Source organism: Pleuronectes platessa, chromosome 21, assembly GCF_947347685.1.
Source record: "Pleuronectes platessa chromosome 21, fPlePla1.1, whole genome shotgun sequence".
Classification (NCBI taxonomy): domain Eukaryota; kingdom Metazoa; phylum Chordata; class Actinopteri; order Pleuronectiformes; family Pleuronectidae; genus Pleuronectes; species Pleuronectes platessa.
In genome coordinates, this window is record NC_070646.1 from 290,575 (window position 1) to 310,000 (window position 19,426).

General features: G+C 49.7%; 5 protein-coding genes across 10 annotated transcripts in view; 2 read left to right on the forward strand and 3 right to left on the reverse strand.

Moving 5' to 3' along the window:
* The first annotated feature begins 1,014 nt into the window (after positions 1–1,014).
* atad1b (ATPase family AAA domain containing 1b) lies at positions 1,015–5,970 on the forward strand. The gene is made up of 10 exons (XM_053414129.1): positions 1,015–1,109; positions 2,587–2,780; positions 3,000–3,098; positions 3,351–3,471; positions 3,824–4,024; positions 4,102–4,208; positions 4,488–4,577; positions 4,678–4,728; positions 5,206–5,336; positions 5,480–5,970. The coding sequence occupies exons 2-10, from the start codon at positions 2,607–2,609 to the stop codon at positions 5,598–5,600; spliced, it is 1,095 nt and encodes a 364-aa protein (XP_053270104.1). The 5' UTR covers positions 1,015–1,109; positions 2,587–2,606; the 3' UTR covers positions 5,601–5,970.
* Positions 5,971–6,957: 987 nt separating this feature from the next.
* minpp1b (multiple inositol-polyphosphate phosphatase 1b) lies at positions 6,958–12,367 on the reverse strand. Its single transcript, XM_053414139.1, has 7 exons — positions 11,629–12,367; positions 11,291–11,491; positions 9,899–10,093; positions 8,764–8,861; positions 8,312–8,442; positions 8,070–8,203; positions 6,958–7,956 (listed from the first exon to the last, which is right to left on the reverse strand). Exons 1-7 carry the CDS (start codon positions 12,029–12,031, stop codon positions 7,703–7,705), a joined length of 1,416 nt encoding a protein of 471 aa, XP_053270114.1. The 5' UTR covers positions 12,032–12,367; the 3' UTR covers positions 6,958–7,702.
* A 150-nt stretch (positions 12,368–12,517) lies between these two features.
* LOC128427056 (leukocyte cell-derived chemotaxin-2) lies at positions 12,518–13,716 on the reverse strand. Its single transcript, XM_053414140.1, has 4 exons — positions 13,557–13,716; positions 13,125–13,236; positions 12,891–13,042; positions 12,518–12,753 (listed from the first exon to the last, which is right to left on the reverse strand). The coding sequence occupies exons 1-4, from the start codon at positions 13,612–13,614 to the stop codon at positions 12,587–12,589; spliced, it is 489 nt and encodes a 162-aa protein (XP_053270115.1). The 5' UTR covers positions 13,615–13,716; the 3' UTR covers positions 12,518–12,586.
* A 283-nt stretch (positions 13,717–13,999) lies between these two features.
* Positions 14,000–17,941, reverse strand: bbs1 (Bardet-Biedl syndrome 1). Its single transcript, XM_053414138.1, has 7 exons — positions 17,802–17,941; positions 16,648–17,041; positions 16,385–16,567; positions 15,911–16,042; positions 15,703–15,809; positions 15,507–15,627; positions 14,000–15,399 (listed from the first exon to the last, which is right to left on the reverse strand). Exons 2-7 carry the CDS (start codon positions 17,017–17,019, stop codon positions 14,569–14,571), a joined length of 1,746 nt encoding a protein of 581 aa, XP_053270113.1. The 5' UTR covers positions 17,020–17,041; positions 17,802–17,941; the 3' UTR covers positions 14,000–14,568.
* Positions 17,942–18,160: 219 nt separating this feature from the next.
* The window catches only part of LOC128427052 (kinesin-like protein KIF20B), a 10,746-nt gene continuing 9,480 nt past the window's right edge, over positions 18,161–19,426 (forward strand). The window contains exons 1-2 of one of the 6 annotated variants that reach the window (XM_053414134.1): positions 18,161–18,179; positions 19,262–19,368. In XM_053414134.1, the coding sequence (XP_053270109.1) occupies positions 19,264–19,368 (105 nt within the window). In that variant the 5' untranslated portion in view covers positions 18,161–18,179; positions 19,262–19,263. The other 5 variants (XM_053414136.1, XM_053414137.1, XM_053414132.1 and 2 more) reach the window with 5 other exon arrangements.

Sequence of the window (19,426 nt, forward strand, 5' to 3'; positions counted from 1 at the left end):
TCTTCAGCTCTGTAGCTGACAGTCTCATCTCTACTGAGGAGCAATGATTCATGAGCTTCTTTACAAATAAAACCATCAGATGAACATATCTATGATGGTGGATTTAATAACTTAGTACAACAACTGAGCTCATTGTATTGGTCCCTCAACATCTCAGAGAAACACTGTCTGATCAGACATCTCTGTGTTAGTTTGTCCCCCAGCTCCACTGTGAGGAGCCTGAGTTAGGACCAGGACACGTGACCCACATATAAAACAAGTCTCTAGGACAGCATCTTCCACCTGCACAGTATTATGAACACGAGGAGCATCCTGTCTCAGAAGGAAGCTGAGAAACACGTCCATGTGTTCCCTCTAGACTGTAAGTCTTTATCATCAGGACGTCCCAGTGAGTCTGTGAAAAGCCTCCAGTTGGTCCAAGACGCTGACAGGAGCTCGAAGGTGAGATCATGTTACTCCTTTGTTTCATCTGCAAATTCAAACTGTAAAGTGACAGAAGGAGATGAAAACTCATCACATCCTCTTTGGAGAAAAATAATGAAAACCTTTTTTCTTTTTTTATTAATCAGCACATTAGGAATACAAAATAAGTAACACATGAAATAACAGAACAGAAACAAAGAGAAGCCAAAAGATATGCACTTGGTTTTATATTAGGTGAATATTATATATTCACTCAATCATATCATGACATATGATCCATTTTTTTATTCTGAGATAAGAGGTGGATAGTTATCCTGTTTATGACCGTTTTCACAAAAAGAGGGTTGAGGTCAGTTAACATCTGAATTCTGAATAAAACACTTTACTGAAGCCTCCAGCCAATCGGCGCAGAGCGGTGAGTCACACATGCATCAGACTGAGCTCCAGATTTAATGTTTTCATCTCTGAGATGTTTCTGTTTCCTTCAGTTATTAGTTTCAATTATATTCTGTTTTTTAATTTGTCTTTGATTTGATCTTATTAAATAAAGTTGTTTTTCAAAATCCACCTTCTCCCTCCTGCTCCCTGCAGGGGGCGGGACTGAGCTCCCATTCAGTAGAAGAAGACAACCCACATCAGCACCACAGAAGAAGAGCAGACAGGAAGTGCAGCTGCGACCGGAGCAGGTGAGTGTGTGTCTGTCTGTGTGTGTCTCTGTGTGTGTCTCTGTGTGAGTGTGTGTCTTTTACCGGATTAACATCATTCTCTGGAGACTTTCTCCCGGATTTAGTGGCGTGTTACTGGATTCTACCGGGGAGAAGCTCCGCTGCGGCCGGAGAGCCCAGAAGGTCAAGCTAATGCTACAGCTAGCCGCTAGCCGCGCGGTGCTTTCGGTTTAATAATGAGTGTAGCGGGGTCCGAGGACCCGGGGGTCCAGGCTGTGGTCCAGGCTGTGGTCCGAGGACCAGGGGGTCCAGGTTGTGGTGCGAGGACCCGCGGGGGTCCAGGCTGTGGTCTGAGGACCCGCAGGATCCAGGCTGTGGTCCGGGCTGTGGTCCGAGGATCAGGGGGTCCAGGCTGTGGTCCAGGCTGTGGTCCGAGGACCAGGGGGTCCAGGCCGTGGTGCGAGGACCCGCAGTGGTCCAGTCTGTGGTCCAGGCTGTGGTCCGAGGATCAGGGGGTCCAGGCCGTGTCCCGAGGAACCATGGGGGTCCAGGCCGTGTTCCGAGGATCTGTGGGGGTCCAGGCTGTGGTCCGAGGACCCGCGGGGGGCCAGGATGTGGTCCAGGACCCGCGGGGGTCACTCGTTATGTCATCAGCAGCCAATAAACGTTAATACAGACAATATCAACTGATGTGATTAACCACAGTTATCAACCAGCTGTATAATACGGGTCAGGGTCAGGTCGTAGATCGATCCACATTGTTCGGTTATTTCAATGTAACGTTAGTTAAAGAAACTTCTTCTTACGTTAGAACACGAGCTTCAGACACGGAGTGAAGAACGTTCCTCGTTACTATGAGAGAACGATTCTCCAGCAGACGTCCACCGGACACACACACACACACACACACACACACACACACACACACACACACACACACACCTAGTTTCTATTCTGTGGTTCTTTTTGTTCTAGTTTTATGTAAAGTCCAACATTTTCTTCAGTCTTCTTCTCTTTACTGCTCCAAATGTTGTTGTAATAAAACCCATAGAGAAATGGAACAACACTAATCACAACACAAAGGGGTGGAGTCAAGTGGTAGAGCTGAGGCCTAACCCTGTAACTGAAGACCAGAACTTCAACAACTCAAAAACCACTGGATCTTAATTACAATAAGAAACATTTTCATCAGTAAATATAATTGATGAGCTGTAACGTAATTATTATCTTCATTGAGATTTAGAAACTGTTAACAAGCTGCTTTAGATTCTGAAAGAAGAATCACATTCTGATCTTAACTGTAACATCTTTAGTTGTTGGACTTCAATGTCTCTTCTCAGGTTGTTCGTATATTTCTCATAAACAGAAAGTGAATTTCTAAAGAGTTTGTTTTAAACCTCGTGAGTAGACAAACTGCACTGGGTGGTGGAGACGGCCACAGAGGGGACTCTAGTTTATTTCATTAAGTTACTGGTTGTTGTTGTTTGTGTTGTTGCAGCTCTGTGTGTGTTCATCACCATGGGATTGAGGGAGGTTCCAGTTGAAAACATTGCCCGTCCTCTGGGCAGGAACGAGGTCCTCGGCCTCCTCTTCCGTCTCACCATATTCGGAGCTGTCACCTACTTCACCATCAAGTGGATGGTGGACGCCATCGACCCCACCAGGAAGCAGAAGGTGGAGGCTCAGAAACAGGCGAGTCACACACTTTGACCTGTTGTAGTTACTGGTCACAGGGACAGGAAACATGCAGCCAGTCCAACTGGTCCTTAAGGCTCCGTCCACACTAACTCACACTGGTCACGTGGTGTAAACAGGAAGTAGATTGATGTTCTTCATTGTGGGCGGAGTCTGAATCTTTTCACAATCCTCTGCAGCGGTTGTGAAAATGTCGTCTTTGTCTTTGTGCCTCAGGCCGAGAAGCTGATGCGTCAGATCGGAGTGAAGAACGTGAAGCTGTCGGAGTACGAGATGAGCATCGCAGCTCACCTGGTGGACCCGCTCACCATGCAGGTAACACGCCTCCTTCACTCCTTCACTCACCAGACGCCTCCTGACACACGGAGCTTCAGTTCAGCACCAAGACGTTTCACCAGAAAGAACCGTTATCAAGGAACTTGAAGGTTCATTGATCATATGAAGATCTAAATGAACAGGAAGTTGATAGTAACAGACATTTTACTCTAATATTAAGTTGATTGATCAAGAAACTAATCTGCAGATTGATTGGCGGTGAACGTGATTTCTGTGGTAATGTGACTGTAGATCACCTGGAGAGACATTGCAGGTCTGGACGAGATCATCACCGAATTACAGGAGACAGTGATTTTACCTGTTCAGAAGAGACACCTGTTCCGGGGCTCCAGGCTGCTGCAGCCCCCTAAAGGTGAGAGAGGGAGCACTGGGAGGGAGAGGGATGGAACAAGCCAAGGATGGACGAAGGATAGATGGAGGAAAGCATTGAGGAATGAAGGATGGAAGCGAAGAAGACAGGAAAAAGAAGCAGGCAGGATGGATGAATTGAAAGTAGGAAGGAAGGGGAGGAGGGAAGAAAAGAGAGTTGAAGTTGAGTGATGGACGGATGAGCTGAAGGAAGGTAAGAAAGCACCAAGGGTTGGGTGAAGGAAATCAAAGAGGAAGAAGGAAAGGAAGTGAAGATTAGGTTAGAAGCTAAACAGAGGAGGAATGAAGGTGTAATGAGTCCAGACCATAATTCTCCCCCTGTCACCTGGCAACAGGCGTGTTGCTCTACGGGCCCCCTGGCTGCGGGAAGACGCTGATCGCCAAGGCGACGGCCAAGGAGGCGGGGTTTCGGTTCATCAACCTGCAGCCCAGCACTCTGACGGACAAGTGGTACGGAGAGTCCCAGAAGCTGGCGGCCGCCGTCTTCTCATTGGCTGTTAAACTACAGCCGTCAATCATCTTCATCGACGAGATAGGTGTGGTACCAGTTGATGCAGTACCTTCCTCTGACCAGCAGGCTTCAGTGTGTTGACGTGTGTGTGTGTTTCCTCAGACTCGTTCCTGAGGAGTCGCTCCAGCTCCGACCACGAAGCCACCGCCATGATGAAGGCCCAGTTCATGAGCCTGTGGGACGGACTGGACACCGACCACCACTGCCAGGTACAAACACGGGATGTTCAGGTCACATGAGTGGCGAGTAGCCGCTAGTCTGACACGCCCCCTGACAGACCGGGTACAGCGAGAGCGAAGTCCCAGGTTTCATAAATGAGCCATAACCGTGGACAAATCACAACAGAGTGGATCAGCTGAGTTTATGAGTAAGGGTTCTTAAAGACACGGCTGAAAGGAGGAGCTGCAGCGATGGACAGTCCGAGGAGGGCCATGTTTTAATGTGTGTGTGTGTGTCTGTGTGTGTCTGTGTGTGTCTGTGTGTGTCAGGTGATCATAATGGGAGCCACCAACCGTCCTCAGGATCTGGACTCTGCCATTCTGCGTAGGATGCCGACCCGGTTCCACATCAACCAGCCGGTACGACTGAGTCACGAAATCAACAACGATTTAGAATGTTAACAATGACGCCCAATGACGTGTTGTGTGTTGTGTGTTGTGTGTTGTGTGTTTTGTGCAGAGTGTGAGTCAGAGGGAGCAGATCCTCAAACTCATCCTGGAGAACGAGAGCGTGAGTTTCAGGATTCCTACGGTCATGAAGAAACTGGAATTTTAAAATGTGTTGTTCCAGGCCTGGAAAGGTTTTGGAAAAAATCAAATCAGATTTTGGAAAAGTCCTGGAAATTTGTTATTTTCATATTTTAATTTCGTTCATTTACGCTGAGTTTTAAATAATTCATATGCTTTTAAAGAAATGCGCTCAGATATAAGCAGGTATACTTTTGTGTAATTTAAGGTTTACTTGGAATTCTCATTGATACTATAAATACTACATTTTGTCACTTCGCGTATACACCGAGATTTCACAAAATGTTTGGTCATGGAAATTTGGGTTTTAAGCTATTTAAAGTCTTGGAAATCCATTGGTCACAATGTGTGTGAACCCTGGAGTTTATATAAACACTTATTTAAATGAGGTGGCTGATCGTGGATCTAGATCTAGTCTGCATTGGGTGATCCTCTCTCTCTCTCTCCCCCCCCCCCCCAGGTGGACTCCTCGGTCGACCTGGTTAACGTCTCTAAGGAGACAGACGGTTTCTCAGGAAGTGACCTCAGAGAGATGTGTCGTGACGCCGCGCTGCTCTGTGTGCGAGACTTCGTCCACAGTCAGGACGACAGGTATCTGACAGAGCGTCTCATAACGAGCAGTCGCTTACCATCATCTGTGAATTATGAATTCATGTGAAACCTTGTCGGCGCACGTTGATATTTTCTTTGTCTTAAGAAGTTTTATTCTTTATAAATGTTTTTCTGTCTGTTAGTTTATCCGAGGACTGCATTCGTCCGATCCATCAGTCCGACCTTCAGAGGGCCATCTGCAAGATGAAGAAATCTAAGTCTGCCGGCGGACAGGGCGCCCTGCTGCACGCCGCTCTGGACTGATCACATGACCTCGGCCTGCCGCCACAGGCTGGACTTCACTCAGCCTCACATGTTTAAATATGTTCAACATGTGCCACTGCTTGTCTCTGTTGGTTTGATTTCATGATCTTCAGACGCAGGAGAAAAAAGAAACTGTCACAGAAACGCTGGAGAATCACTGGTTGATCCAGAAATGAAAAGTTTTAATTTGTTGAACTGGTCCAGAGTTCTTTTGCCTGAAGATGTTTAAGAAATGTCTCATTGTTGTTAAATGTAAGTTTGAAACTGGATCCTGCTCTCGAACCCACGTCAACGTTTAAACACTCGCTCTGTGGCTGCTAGCTGCAGAAATGACTGTAAATAAAGTTTGTTTGGAGATTTTCAGAATCAACCTGAAGGAACAGTGAGTTTGTTGGGGACTGTTTTCAGCAGAGTGGCTTTTTGTTCTGAATACCCATGAGCCTTTATGGCCCGTTGCTGTGGAGAGGCCTCCATCTATAGCATCATTAGGTGAGTCGAGATGGACTCGATCCACTGATGTGATCTGCAGCGGGACATCAGAGGAACTAAACACTGCTCAGTACAGTGAGGGAACCTTAAAGGCCCGGATCTGACACCGTTCTGGGATTGAACTGAGGTACTGGTTCCCCTGAGAGAAGAGTGCGATACCATGATGACATCAGACGGAGAGGAAGAACGAGACGTTTCAATAACACAGTTCTTAAGGCCCGTCAGGCCCCCTACTGGCCCTTTCAAGTCATTACTGATAGTAAAGGACCAGAAAATGTATTTGACACAATAAGGGTTCTTTTACTCTCCCAGTAAAACACCAAGTCAGTTCAACTTCAGATATCAATCCGTCCATTTAGGAAACAAACGATTGTGAATCAGTGAAACTAAAATGGGTTAAATGAAGACTCCATGAGGCCGACGCCCTCTAGTGGGACCTGAGCTCACAGCACCAAGCAGCAGAGAACACTGGGACCAGCAGGTCCTCCACTGGAGCCTCGTTCTCCAGAGAAGAGCAGGTTCACACTGAGCACGTGACAGGTGTGAACGAGACGCTGCTGTAACTTCATCTATGACCATGAGGTCACGTGATTATAGATCAAATTAAAGTTGCAAATTCTCAAATTAGGTCATGATGCAAATAAAGGGCTAGATTTCAAATTCTTAATGTAAAATAAATATTTTTTACCTGAAGGAAAATAAATGTAAAAAATATTTTACTTATTATACAAATGTCTTTATAAAATAATCAAAGCACATAACCAATACATTTTACAATCTTCCCTGAAACAGTTTACTCCCATATAAATACTTTTTCTTAACTTAAAAATAAATTACGTTAATTTTTATCTTTCACACTGAACCAACACTTATTTTAATATTTATTGTTCATAACATGACTGAATAAAATATTGGCATGGGAAAATAGTTCAAGTTTTTTGTTACAGGATAAAAGTTACAAAAACGCTGTAAAGATCATTTTTAATAATCAATGTCTTTTTAAAGCTTTTATTTAGAAAGATTTGGCATCAAAGAAAATAAAACAAAAAGGGTAATTTTAAATAATCTGAAAAAGAGACAATTTATAAAAACCTGAATCATCACTTTTAACCATTTTAGGCACAAAGACAAAAAACAAATTCCCCCCGACAGCAAAACTAATCTATTTCCATCACCGAACCAGAGCTTTTATTGTGAAAACCTTCCCTCAGACATCCCATAGGTCAAAGCAATCAATCAACAATCAGAATCAGAAGAAAATCAAACAAACCCGTCACATGATCATTAACATCGGAATAAATAAACGTAAAGTTTCAAAGTAAAGCTGTGTCCTCGTCGAGGTTCAAAGGTTAAAGGTCACCGAGTTGATGACCAGCAGGGGGCGTGGCTGCCTTTAAATCGCTGCAGAAGAAGAAGAGGACATTAGACCTTGTGTTACTGGTCAGACATGATAAATCGAGCTGGACGATCACCCGTCAGTCGTGGACCTTCTCGTCGGTTGTGTCCCTAGAGGACGCTGCAGGACGAGGCTCGGTCACATGATGCGTCAACAGGTGCTGCAGCTGGGCTGTGATTGGACAGCTGGCGATGGGAGGGACCTGGTGTCTCACCTCTCACAGCTCAGTGTTTGGTCCTCGACCTCCGCTCCTCCCCTCACACTCCCTGTGGAAGTCACAGCCGTCCAGTAGGTGGCGGTACGTGGCCCGGACGTCCCGGTACAGCGGGGCAGCCTCCGATTCCAGCCCCGGGAATCGAACCGGAGACTCGTTAATGAGCAGCTGCACCCGGGGGCCTCGCTGGCAGTCGTACAGGACGAAGAGCAGGTTGGCGGCGTACGGGACGATCCGGCTCGTCCGGAAACTTCTTCCTGGAAAACACGACACTGTGTTTTCATTTCTTCAGTTTGAGACAAACCCACAGGCGTGATGTCACACTACGTCATGTCTGATTGGACGTGAGGGCGGAGGCGGGGCTTCGTACCGTGCTGTGATTGGTAGTTGTTGGCAGTCGGCGCAGTCTGGTCTTTGTAGAGTCCCAGCAGGGAGAGGAGGGGGAGGAGCGTCTCAGCGTGACCCAGCAGGATGGAGGCCGGCTCGGGGGACGCCTCGCTGGACCTGTCAGGGTTCAGAGGTCACGTGATGACGATGGGTTCGTCCAATGAAAACACATTAGAAGGAGAAAACGAAGTTGATTGATTAATTGTTCTGTTCTTGAATCTCGACCTGCGGGGACGTCCAGCTCTGTCGAGCGTCCTGAAGATGTGATGGAAGAGAGGACAGCTGGACAGACCGCTGATCACATGACCATGAGAGCGCTTCCAGTACTGCTTCAGGTCCGACTTGTACTCCAGCACCTGTGGACTGACATCATCACCGCTGAGACGACCTCTGACCCTGCCCTGTGTGTGTGTGTGTGGGGGGGTCTGTGTGTGTGTGTGTGTGTGTGGGTCTGTGTGTGTGTGTGTGTGTGTGTGTGTGGGTCTGTGTGGGTCTGTTTGTGTGTGTGTGTGTGTGTGTGTCTGTGTGTCTGTGTGTGTGTGTGTGGGTCTGTGTGTGTGTGTGTGTGTGTGTGTGGGGGTCTGTGTGGGTCTGTTTGTGTGTGTGTGTGTGGGTCTGTGTGGGTCTCTGTGTGTGTGGGTCTCTGTGTGTGTGTGTGTTCAGTCACACGTCTGCACCTTGGCGTCGTTCTCGTCGAACAGGAAACACCACGGAGAATAAAGAGATTTGATGGAGAGCTCATAGGAACACAGGAAGAACGCTGCTTCAACAAGATCTACAGGAGACACAGAGGGACAGACTTCAGTCTACAGGAGACAGAGAGGGACAGACTTCAGTCTACAGGAGACACAGAGGGACAGACTTCAGTCTACAGGAGACAGAGAGGGACAGACTTCAGTCTACAGGAGACACAGAGGGACAGACTTCAGTCTACAGGAGACAGAGAGGGACAGACTTCAGTCTACAGGAGACAGAGAGGGACAGACTTCAGTCTACAGAGGGACAGACTCCAGTCTACAGGAGACACAGAGGGACAGACTCCAGTCTACAGGAGACACAGAGGGACAGACTTCAGTCTACAGGAGACACAGAGGGACAGACTCCAGTCTACAGGAGACACAGAGGGACAGACTTCAGTCTACAGGAGACACAGAGGGACAGACTTCAGTCTACAGGAGACACAGAGGGACAGACTTCAGTCTACAGGAGACACAGAGGGACAGACTTCAGTCAACAGGAGACACAGAGGGACAGACTCCAGTCTACAGGAGACACAGAGGGACAGACTTCAGTCAACAGGAGACACAGAGGGACAGACTTCAGTCTACAGGAGACACAGAGGGACAGACTTCAGTCTACAGGAGACAGAGAGGGACAGACTTCAGTCTACAGGAGACAAAGAGGGACAGACTCTAGTCTACAGGAGACAAAGAGGGACAGACTTCGGTCTACAGGAGACAAAGAGGGACAGACTTCAGTCTACAGGAGACAAAGAGGGACAGACTCTAGTCTACAGGAGACAAAGAGGGACAGACTTCAGTCTACAGGAGACACAGAGGGACAGACTTCAGTCTACAGGAGACAGAGAGGGACAGACTTCAGTCTACAGGAGACAAAGAGGGACAGACTTCAGTCTACAGGAGACACAGAGGGACAGACTCCAGTCTACAGGAGACACAGAGGGACAGACTTCGGTCTACAGGAGACAAAGAGGGACAGACTTCAGTCTACAGGAGACAAAGAGGGACAGACTTCAGTCTACAGGAGACACAGAGGGACAGACTCCAGTCTACAGGAGACACAGACTTCTACCTGGGGTGAGTCGGTGCTGATGAAGGTTCAGTCTCTCCTCCGTCCTCCTCCTCACTCCCTCCATCTCGTCCCCGTCTCTGAACTTGTCCACCTCCTCCAGCGCCGAGCGGTTGTTGGCCACACCCTCCACGTAACCACGGCAACGCTCAAAGAAACGCATCAGCTCATCGTCCACAACGTGTGTGTACCTGTCCTCTGCAGAGACACAGTGTGAGGGGGGGGGGGGGGGGGGTGTGTACCTGTCCTCTGCAGAGACACAGTGTGAGGGGGGGGGTGTACCTGTCCTCTGCAGAGACACAGTGTGGGGGGGGGGGGGGGGTGTGTGTGTACCTGTCCTCTGCAGAGACACAGTGTGAGGGGGGGGGGTGTACCTGTCCTCTGCAAAGACACAGTGTGAGGGGGGTGTGTGTGTGTGTGTACCTGTCCTCTGCAGAGACACAGTGTGAGGGGGGGGGGGGGGGGGTGTGTACCTGCCCTCTGCAGAGACACAGTGTGAGGGGGGGGGGGGGGGTACCTGTCCTCTGCAGAGACACAGTGTGAGGGGGGGGGGTGTGTGTGTGTGTACCTGTCCTCTGCAGAGACACAGTGTGAGGGGGGGGGGGGGGGGTGTGTACCTGTCCTCTGCAGAGACACAGTGTGAGGGGGGGGGGGGGGTGTGTGTACCTGTCCTCTGCAGAGACACAGTGTGAGGGGGGGGGGGTGTGTGTGTGTACCTGTCCTCTGCAGAGACACAGTGTGAGGGGGGGTGTGTGTGTGTGTGTGTGTACCTGTCCTCTGCAGAGACACAGTGTGAGGGGGGGGGGTGTGTGTGTGTACCTGTCCTCTGCAGAGACACAGTGTGAGGGGGGGGGGGGGGGGGGGGGGGGGTGTACCTGTCCTCTGCAGAGACACAGTGTGAGGGGGGGGGGTGTGTGTGTGTACCTGTCCTCTGCAGAGACACAGTGTGAGGGGGGGGGGGTGTGTGTGTGTACCTGTCCTCTGCAGAGACACAGTGTGAGGGGGGGTGTGTGTGTGTGTGTGTGTGTACCTGTCCTCTGCAGAGACACAGTGTGAGGGGGGGGGTGTGTGTGTGTGTACCTGTCCTCTGCAGAGACAGTGTCTCACAGACCTGAGGGGTGTGTGTGTGTGTGTGTGTCTGTGTGTGTCTGTCAGGTGAAGCACACCTGAGGGGTGGGTGTGTGTGCGTGTGTGTGTGTGTGTGTGTGTGTGTGTCTGTCAGGTGAAGCACACCTGAGGGGGGGGTGTGTGTGCGTGTGTGTGTGTGTGTGTGTGTACGTGTGTGTGTACGTGTGTACCTGTCCTCTGCAGAGACACAGTGTCTCACACACCTGAGGGGGGGGGGGGGGGTGTAGGTGTGTGTGTGTGTGTGTGTGGCTGTCCGGTGAAGCACACCTGCGGAGGGGGCGTGGCCCCAGTGCTCCATCAGCCCGTCCTGCACCGCCTCCACGCTGCTCACGCACCGGTGCTTGGAGCTCGTGGTGAAGCGGACCCTCCTCTTCGTCAGCTGCTCGTGGGACAGCAGGGACGGGAACATGGCGGCCAGGCGGCCGGCCAGCTGCCGCAGCTCGTCCCGGCCCTTCACCACCAGCTGACCTGAGAGCAGAGTCACAGTTCAGAGAGGAAACAGGAAGACAGTTAAATGATACATTAATATCAAATATTATTAGAAACTAGCGACGTTGATATTTTATAAATATACATATACATATAAATATACATATATATCTGACCGTCCATGTCCTCGGTGTACCACATCTCCCAGCGGCTCTGGATGTCCCGCAGCCAGTCCTCGGAGCCGGGGCCTCTGGAGGCTTCTCCCCGGACCAGCTGGCTCAGTCTCTGGATCCTGCGGATGTTCTTGGCGGTCGGGTAGCGGCTCCCGTGCCGGATGACGGCGGTCAGGTGGACCGGGGAGCAGCGCTCGCTGTCCGGGGCCATGAGGACGGACGCGTTCACGGAGGACACGTCCCGCAGCAGCTGCGGGTTCACCTCCTCGTACCGGGTCTTCGTCCCGAAGTAAGCGGCGATGTGCGGGATGTCCGGGAGCGAGCGAGAGGAGCAGGCCGTGCGGGCGAGCAGCAGGCCGACAGCCGCCAGCAGGACACGGTTTGTGGGCAGTGAAGCGGACAACATGTCGCTGAGAACCGGAGGGAGTCAAGTCAGTGTTGATGTTCCGGGTTCAATGAACTTTGACCTCTAAGTCCCGCCCTCTCTGTGTCCGACCAATGACATTCCAGAAGTTTTTATAATTAGTTTTTTATTATGATCATTTTACGACGTGTTTATTAAAACATCTGACGTCACTCGATCACAACTTCTTCACCCTGGAAATGAAGATCAATGTTTCAGAGACAGGAGCAGGTGAGGACCTCAGCTGTGTGAGACCAGGGTGATACGAGGAGCTTGTATACAGTAAATGTGTGTATATATATATATATATATATATATATATACGCTCCTGACGTAACAAACTAGCTCCAGATCAGTTACTGTTCATCTCTTGTTATCTCGTGTTTTCATTCACTGATGTTTGTGTTGATATGTGAAAACAAGAACTTTATCATCTTTAATATAATACTTTATATAATGAATATATCAGAGAGAAACAAACCACAGAACTTGTTTTTATGTTTTTATTGATTCTCCATTGGCTCGCCCACTGGCCCCGCCCCCGAGGACACGTGACACTCAGAAGTATTGGGTGGGGTCGCTCTTGTCACACATCTGGACATGGACGTGTGACGTGATTCCCGGATAGACGCTCTGCATGGGCATCATGGTTCCGATCCGCTGCCCCTTCCTCACCGAGCCGGATGTCCGGTCTGGATTCACGTAGAACAACTTGAAGCACAGACCTGCAACAACACAATCAACAACACAATCAACAACACGAACAACAACACGAACAACAACACGATCACCACACAATCAGTGGCCTGATGACGTCCCAGTAACTCCTCTGTGTTCTGCTGGGAGGGGGCGGGGCACCGACCTTCTGCTCGCAGGTTGATGCCGCTGTTGATGGCGGCCTTACTGGAGTCGGTGTAGACGGTGAGTCGTCCTGCGAGGGTGACGTCACACGGAGCGTAGACTACTGCCCCGTCGCTGCACACGATGTCCAGACCCGCATGGAGCCTGGTTCCCCTGAAGCACGAGCAGAGAAGTGTCAACGTGTAGGCAGCTGCAGGTTGTGTGTTCCCCTTGGGGATCTGTGTGGTTGTGTTACCGTCCGGCTCCAAAGTGACCTTGACCCCAGCTGTCCGCGGTTCGCCTGCTGTTCGCTGGGTTTCCACTGCAGAGCTGTCCGAACCGAGCAGCATCACACACACACAACGCAGCTGCACACACACACACACACACATAGGTGATTGTGTCTCTTAAGTTGTGTTGACGCGTTTATGTGTGATTAGATAGATAGATAGATAGATTACTTTATTGATCCCCGAAGGGAAATGAAATCGTCATAGCAGCTGGTATATTTGAATACAATACAATACAATAGAATAAAATAATAATACAAATTGAGGTAGAAAGAATAAAAAAAGAATAAAAAACAGAAGCACAAGATAAATAGGTAGATAAGGTGCAGTGGCAAGATGGTGGTAATAGTACTGATGAGCTGTGGATGACTGTCAGATAAGTGAATTCAGTTTCTCACCCAACACGCCGACGACAGCCCCGACAGCTCTCATGTTCAGTCTCATGTTCAGTCTCATGTTCAGAGTTCAGACCCACGAGCCTCCACTCCACTTTATAAAGATGTGAAGTTTCGACACAGAGGAAAGTCCAGAGACAAACAAACAGGGACAGGACTTTTTATTATTTCTCAACATGAAGCCTCTGGACTCAACAGCAGTTGTTTACCTGACGGATGTTCATCTTGTTCTGAAAGTTGTTTACATGTGAGCAGATAAATAACATTAACGAGTCTCTGATAGACAACAAACACAAAGCAGACGGCTCCTTGAAGCCTCTTCATCATGATTGTACAGAATTTGGTTTTGATGTAGTTGTAAAATGCGTCGTCTTCCTTAACTTGTCCAGCCTTGAGCCAAGTGGTAACAATTACAAACGTGAAAAATGTAATAACTCCAGTAGAAATGTGTTGGATATAAGTTTATTTAATTTTTCTACAAACCAGACTTCATTAAAAAAAACACAGAATTTAAGAACATGTGTTGTTTTTTTATCCCTGAGTTAAGTTCATGAAACTACATGAAGCTTTGTTACATTACAATCACAACTGAACTAAACAACAAAGTGAAAAACATTGACACAAACTTACAACATCATCAAAATCTACATTCACCTGATGAATCAACGTCTCATCTTACAATTCTATAAACAAAATAATGAGTTTTCTTTGTGACAAATGATAATCAGGTCATCCTGGTTTGGAGGTAAAGAAAGAAATGAATGTGAATTGTTCTCTTTGTATCATGTGACTAGCAGAACAGAATCTGATTGGACAGTTGAAACCGTTTGACTTTGCTGTTTTAAAAAAAGTCAGAAGAAGGTGCTTTTATTTATTCAAGATTAATATGAACAACATTCATTCATCAAGTGGAACTTAAATTACATTTTTTCTCTTTCTTTGCCTCCGTATTCTGATCTAAGGATTTTAACTTTAAGTTTCCACACGCCGTGTCCTTGTTCCTGTTTCCACTGCGTCAGTTTAGCATCAGTCCCTCGCTCACCGGCATGTTGATGTGAGCGGTCAGCAGGGGGCAGCTCTTCCCCTCGTGCAGGACGAACACCTTGATGATGTCAGAGATGCCCTTGTCGCTGGTGCACTCCACGAAGGTCTCGACGGGGTAGACGAGTCCGGGCACCAGCAGCGGGATCCTCATGTACGGGTGCTTCATGCGGTACAGGCTCTCGTCGTACAGGAAGCTGATGGCCAGGTCCATGACGGGCCGACAGGCCGCCGTGTTCTGAACGTTCAGGGTCAGTTTGAAGGACGGACCCAGACCCTGAACCACGGCGTTCATCTTCAGCGGCTCGGAGAGGCTGGAGGACACCGGCGACAGGCTGGACTCCAGGGCCTTGACGTAGGCTTTGGCAGCAGCGAGCCGCATGCGGCTCAGGTCCATCTGGAAGGCGCGGTGCATGGCCACACCGTTCTCGCGCTCCCGCAGCGTTTGGTCCACGTACAGCTTGGTCTTCTTGGGCACGTTGAGGCGGACGCTCTGGGCCAGCGGCGGCCCGGGGGCGCTGTCCCTGTCGGCGAACGCCGCCGTCCTCTTCAGGATCTTTACCATCAGGCCACCTCCCTTGGTGGTCATGATCAGCGTCCCGTCCTCGCGTCCGTACCGGCCAAAGCAGATGCTGGTGATCACGTCTGGCGTCTTGATGGTGCTCAGCAGGTTCTTGTCTCGGTACAGATGCACCTCACAGTTAGCAAGGCCCACCAGAACCGCCTGGAACCCCCGTGTGGGAAGGTCCATGGCCGCCATGGTGGTGATGGGAGCAGGGAGGATGGTCTGCCACAGCTTCTTCCCCTGAGGACACAACGCCAGACACACAGCTCAGCTTCTCTTTGATTGGTCAGACTCACGTCAGGTGGTTCATAGAAGTGGAAAGCCCCCCCCCATGAAGTGGCATTTACCTTCTGCGTGAAACCCTGCAGGCTCTCGTCGGTGCAGCCGACCACGACGTTCTTCCCGACTCGGACCAGACCGACCGGGTGAGACGCCAGCTCCACGCAGTACTTCGGTTTGTCCGACTCCCTGAGGAGCAGCACAGGAGCATGTCATCAGTGAGCGACTTCCCGACATGTCAGAGGTTGTGTTCATGTGTCTCACCTGCGCAGGATGTAGATGTTTCCATTGCGACACGCCACCGTGATGCGAAACTCCACGTCGAACTGACCCGTCACATCCATCATGGTGGGAGGAGCCGGCAGCGTCATCTACACGTCATTTCAAAAAGACAAGAATCAGAGCCTGATAACGACGCCTGTGTTCCTCCGCGGCTCCGGCTGCAGAGAAAGTAGTCCTGAGTGGACGTCACCTTGGACAGGATGATGAAGGCCTCGGGGTCCAGGACGTAGACGTCGCTGCTCTCGGTCCCGATCACCAAACAGCTGACGCCGTCCTCATCGGCCGTGCTCTTCTTCAGAGTCCCGATGCAGGTGATGACCGTCTGAATCGACATCACAGAAAATCAATGACCCTAATGACCACCTGCGTTTGAACCGAGACGCCACTTCCTGTCTCTCTCTGCTGCTGCGTTCACGCCACTTTAAAAATATAAGACGACATGACGGCTCCGGAAAGTGAAGCCAAATCTCTTGGTGGCCCCCTGGTGGCTGGCTGCAATATAGACTATAAACCTCCTCCATGTAAGCAGATGGGACATGGACCAAACGAAAGAGTCTGAGTAGAAGTTCCATGAGGTTTTTGCATGTTTATGATGTTCAGCACTAAAGTCACCTGCCATGTTTGTTAATTGATGAAATGATGCTGATGATGATGCAACTGTTACCTGTCGTCTGATTGGCTGCTGTTTGTGTAGCTGGACGAACTCGTCCATGTCGTTGGTCTCCAGAGAGAGAAACCTGAGCGAGCGTACGGACAGTGGGACGTCTGCCTTCTTCCTGATGCTCTCCAGCATCTCCTTCAGGGTCAGAGGGTCGATCTGACCCTCCCTCGCCTGCTGCCACACGTCCTGACCAATCAGAGCATAGCAGCACGTCACAGGAACACTGGCATCGCAACCCTGAAACCAACCACGACACAAACACTCACCTGCTCCAGCGTGTTGACCTCCAGACCGGGCAGCGTGAACTTGAAGTACGGCCTCAGGTTCTTGTAGACGTAGACGCAGGGTCCGGACGCCACGGCCACAGCGGGGATGCGTGGCTCGTGCAGGTCCATGAAGAAGGCGACAAGGCCCGAGGGAAGGTCCAGCAGGGTGCTCTCACTCAGCAGCGCCGTCCCCCGGTACACCTTCAGCTTCATGCCCGATGAACCCGAGCCCAGGTCTCCCACCACCAGCCGACTCTCCCCGTCCCCGCTCAGGTCCGCCAGGTCCACGCACGACGAGAAGCTGAAGAGGCCGGCCACGGGGTCATAGTGAGCGTCCAACCACTTCCCTCCATCGCTGCTCCACTCAGACATGACCACACACTGTGTTCAGCTGCTGCAGGTGGGTGACACACAGGTGGGTGACACACAGGTGGGTTACACACAGGTGGGTGACACACAGGTGGGTGACACACAGGTGGGTGACACACAGGTGGGTGACACACAGGTGGGTTACACACAGGTGGGTGACACACAGGTGGGTGACACACAGGTGGGTTACACACAGGTGGGTAACACACAGGTGGGTGACACACAGGAGAGTTACACACAGGTTAGGGTTACACACAGGAGGGTTACACACAGGTGGGTAACACACAGGTGGGTAACACACAGGTGGGTTACACACAGGTGGGTTACACACAGGTTAGGGTTACACACAGGTGGGTAACACACAGGTGGGTTACACACAGGTGGGTAACACACAGGTTAGGGTTAGTGGATCAATAGAAGCCTGTTCCACCAGGTGCTGTTCTACCAGGAGCCGTTCTATCAGGAGCCGTTCTATCAGGAGCTGTTCTACAAGGAGCTGTTCTATCAGGAGCTGTTCTATAAGGAGCTGTTCTATCAGGAGCCGTTCTATCAGGAGCTGTTCTATCAGGAGATGTTCTATCAGGAGCTGTTCTATCAGGTGCCGTTCTATCAGGAGCTGTTCTATCAGGAGCTGTTCTATCAGGAGCCGTTCTATCAGGAGCTGTTCCACCAGCTCAGCTAATCCCCCGCCTCCGTTGTCATGGGAACGTCTCGTTGATCCGGTTCGAGGGAACACGATCGATGGTCGATGTGATTGATTCAGACGAAAACAGACGATTATCTACCTGGTCCGGGTCCTGGTCCTGGTCCTGGTCCGGGTCCTGGTCCGGGTCCTGGTCCTGATCCTGATCCTTGTCCTGATCCTGGGTCTGATCCTGATCTGTGCGCCGTCCTCCTATGATGATGTCATCAACACTCGCCAGACAGTATTTTTTAAATATTTTCTTTTTTGGATTTTGTTTTGTAAATATCTAAACAGCTGAATCATGTTTTTCTAAATGCAGATAATAATAATAATCTTTGTTTGATCTTTTCATCATTTCTTGTCTCTTCAGTCGAACCTCGTAATCTCGCGAGATCCTGACCGACACCTGTGACGTTGTCTTTTTCCGGCTCTGTGATTGGTCGTCAGGTCCCGGTTTAAACAGTGGAGCTGCGTTCAGGTTCACGTGTTGTTTACCTGTTGTTTACGTGTTGTTTACATGTTTAACGTGATCCGGAGCAGTGACACCCTCTGGCTCACACCCGCACGGGCTGTAGCTTCAGTGACTCAAGATGTCAACACATATGATCATGGTTCTCATGTCATCTGCATATTAATCACATTATAAATCCATCATGGAGGAATCTATGAAACCGCAGGATCGCCTTATTCTCGCGAGACTTGGCGGCTGCGGCGGCGGAGCCATTTGAACAAACGGCGGCGAAGCGACTCGATGTTTTCTGTGAGTTCAGAGAAACGTTCTCAGCGTCTTGTTCCCGCACGTGTTCACATGTCCCCGCACAACATGTGAACTTGTGCGGGAACATGTGAACACGAGCGGGAACATGTGAACAGTGACGTGTCTGTAGGAGACGTAGAAACGGTGTGTTCGGAGGGTGAGCTAGTTGTGGCTAATGCTAACAACAACGTTAGCCTCAGTTCACTCTGAAGCTAACTCCGCACTTTGACCTGATCTCTTTCCGTCTCTGACTGCACGTGACACTTTCCTCCGGGTTCTGTTTTAGACGAACTTTGATTAAAATCTTAAAAACATCATAAACGATTAGAATGCGCCGCGGGTCGTGTTTAAACTCATCGCTGTGCAGCGGTGACTCGGATGTTTTCAATGTGGACGCAGCTGACTGGTTAATGAGCCCAGTGATGTTTCTGTTTACTGTCCAACCCATAAACTTTAAATCTCATTGTTTCAAACTAATGAAGGTTGTGCCTTTGCATCAAAGGAAGTTGGTGCAAAAGTTTTCAAATTCAGACTTTGGACTTTGGTTGGAATAAGTTTCCTGAAAACATCTGTCATTATTAAAATCATCTTACAACCATCAAGCAAATAGCTCAGTCTTCAGTGATGTCACCATTTCATTCAGTCCTTCTGAACAGGGACATGTTCTTCAGTTTGACTGTGTCTAGTTTGAGGTTCTAACTTTTGTCTTTTGTTCTGTCTGTCCCGACGTTCTCTTGATTTACATCATCATGGGGTTTATCCCACAACCAGAAATGATAGTCGGTGTGTGGGTGTGTTCACAGACATGATGGAGTCTTGTTTAGCCTGGAAGCCGGAGAGAGTGGGACCAGTGGAGGTGGATGACATCAGGAGAGACCTGCTGGGGGAATTTGCTGCTCTCCCAGCAAAGGTATGTTTGCAGGTGTGTTTGACTGGACTGAGCTGATGAGCAGAACCCGGTGACCCAT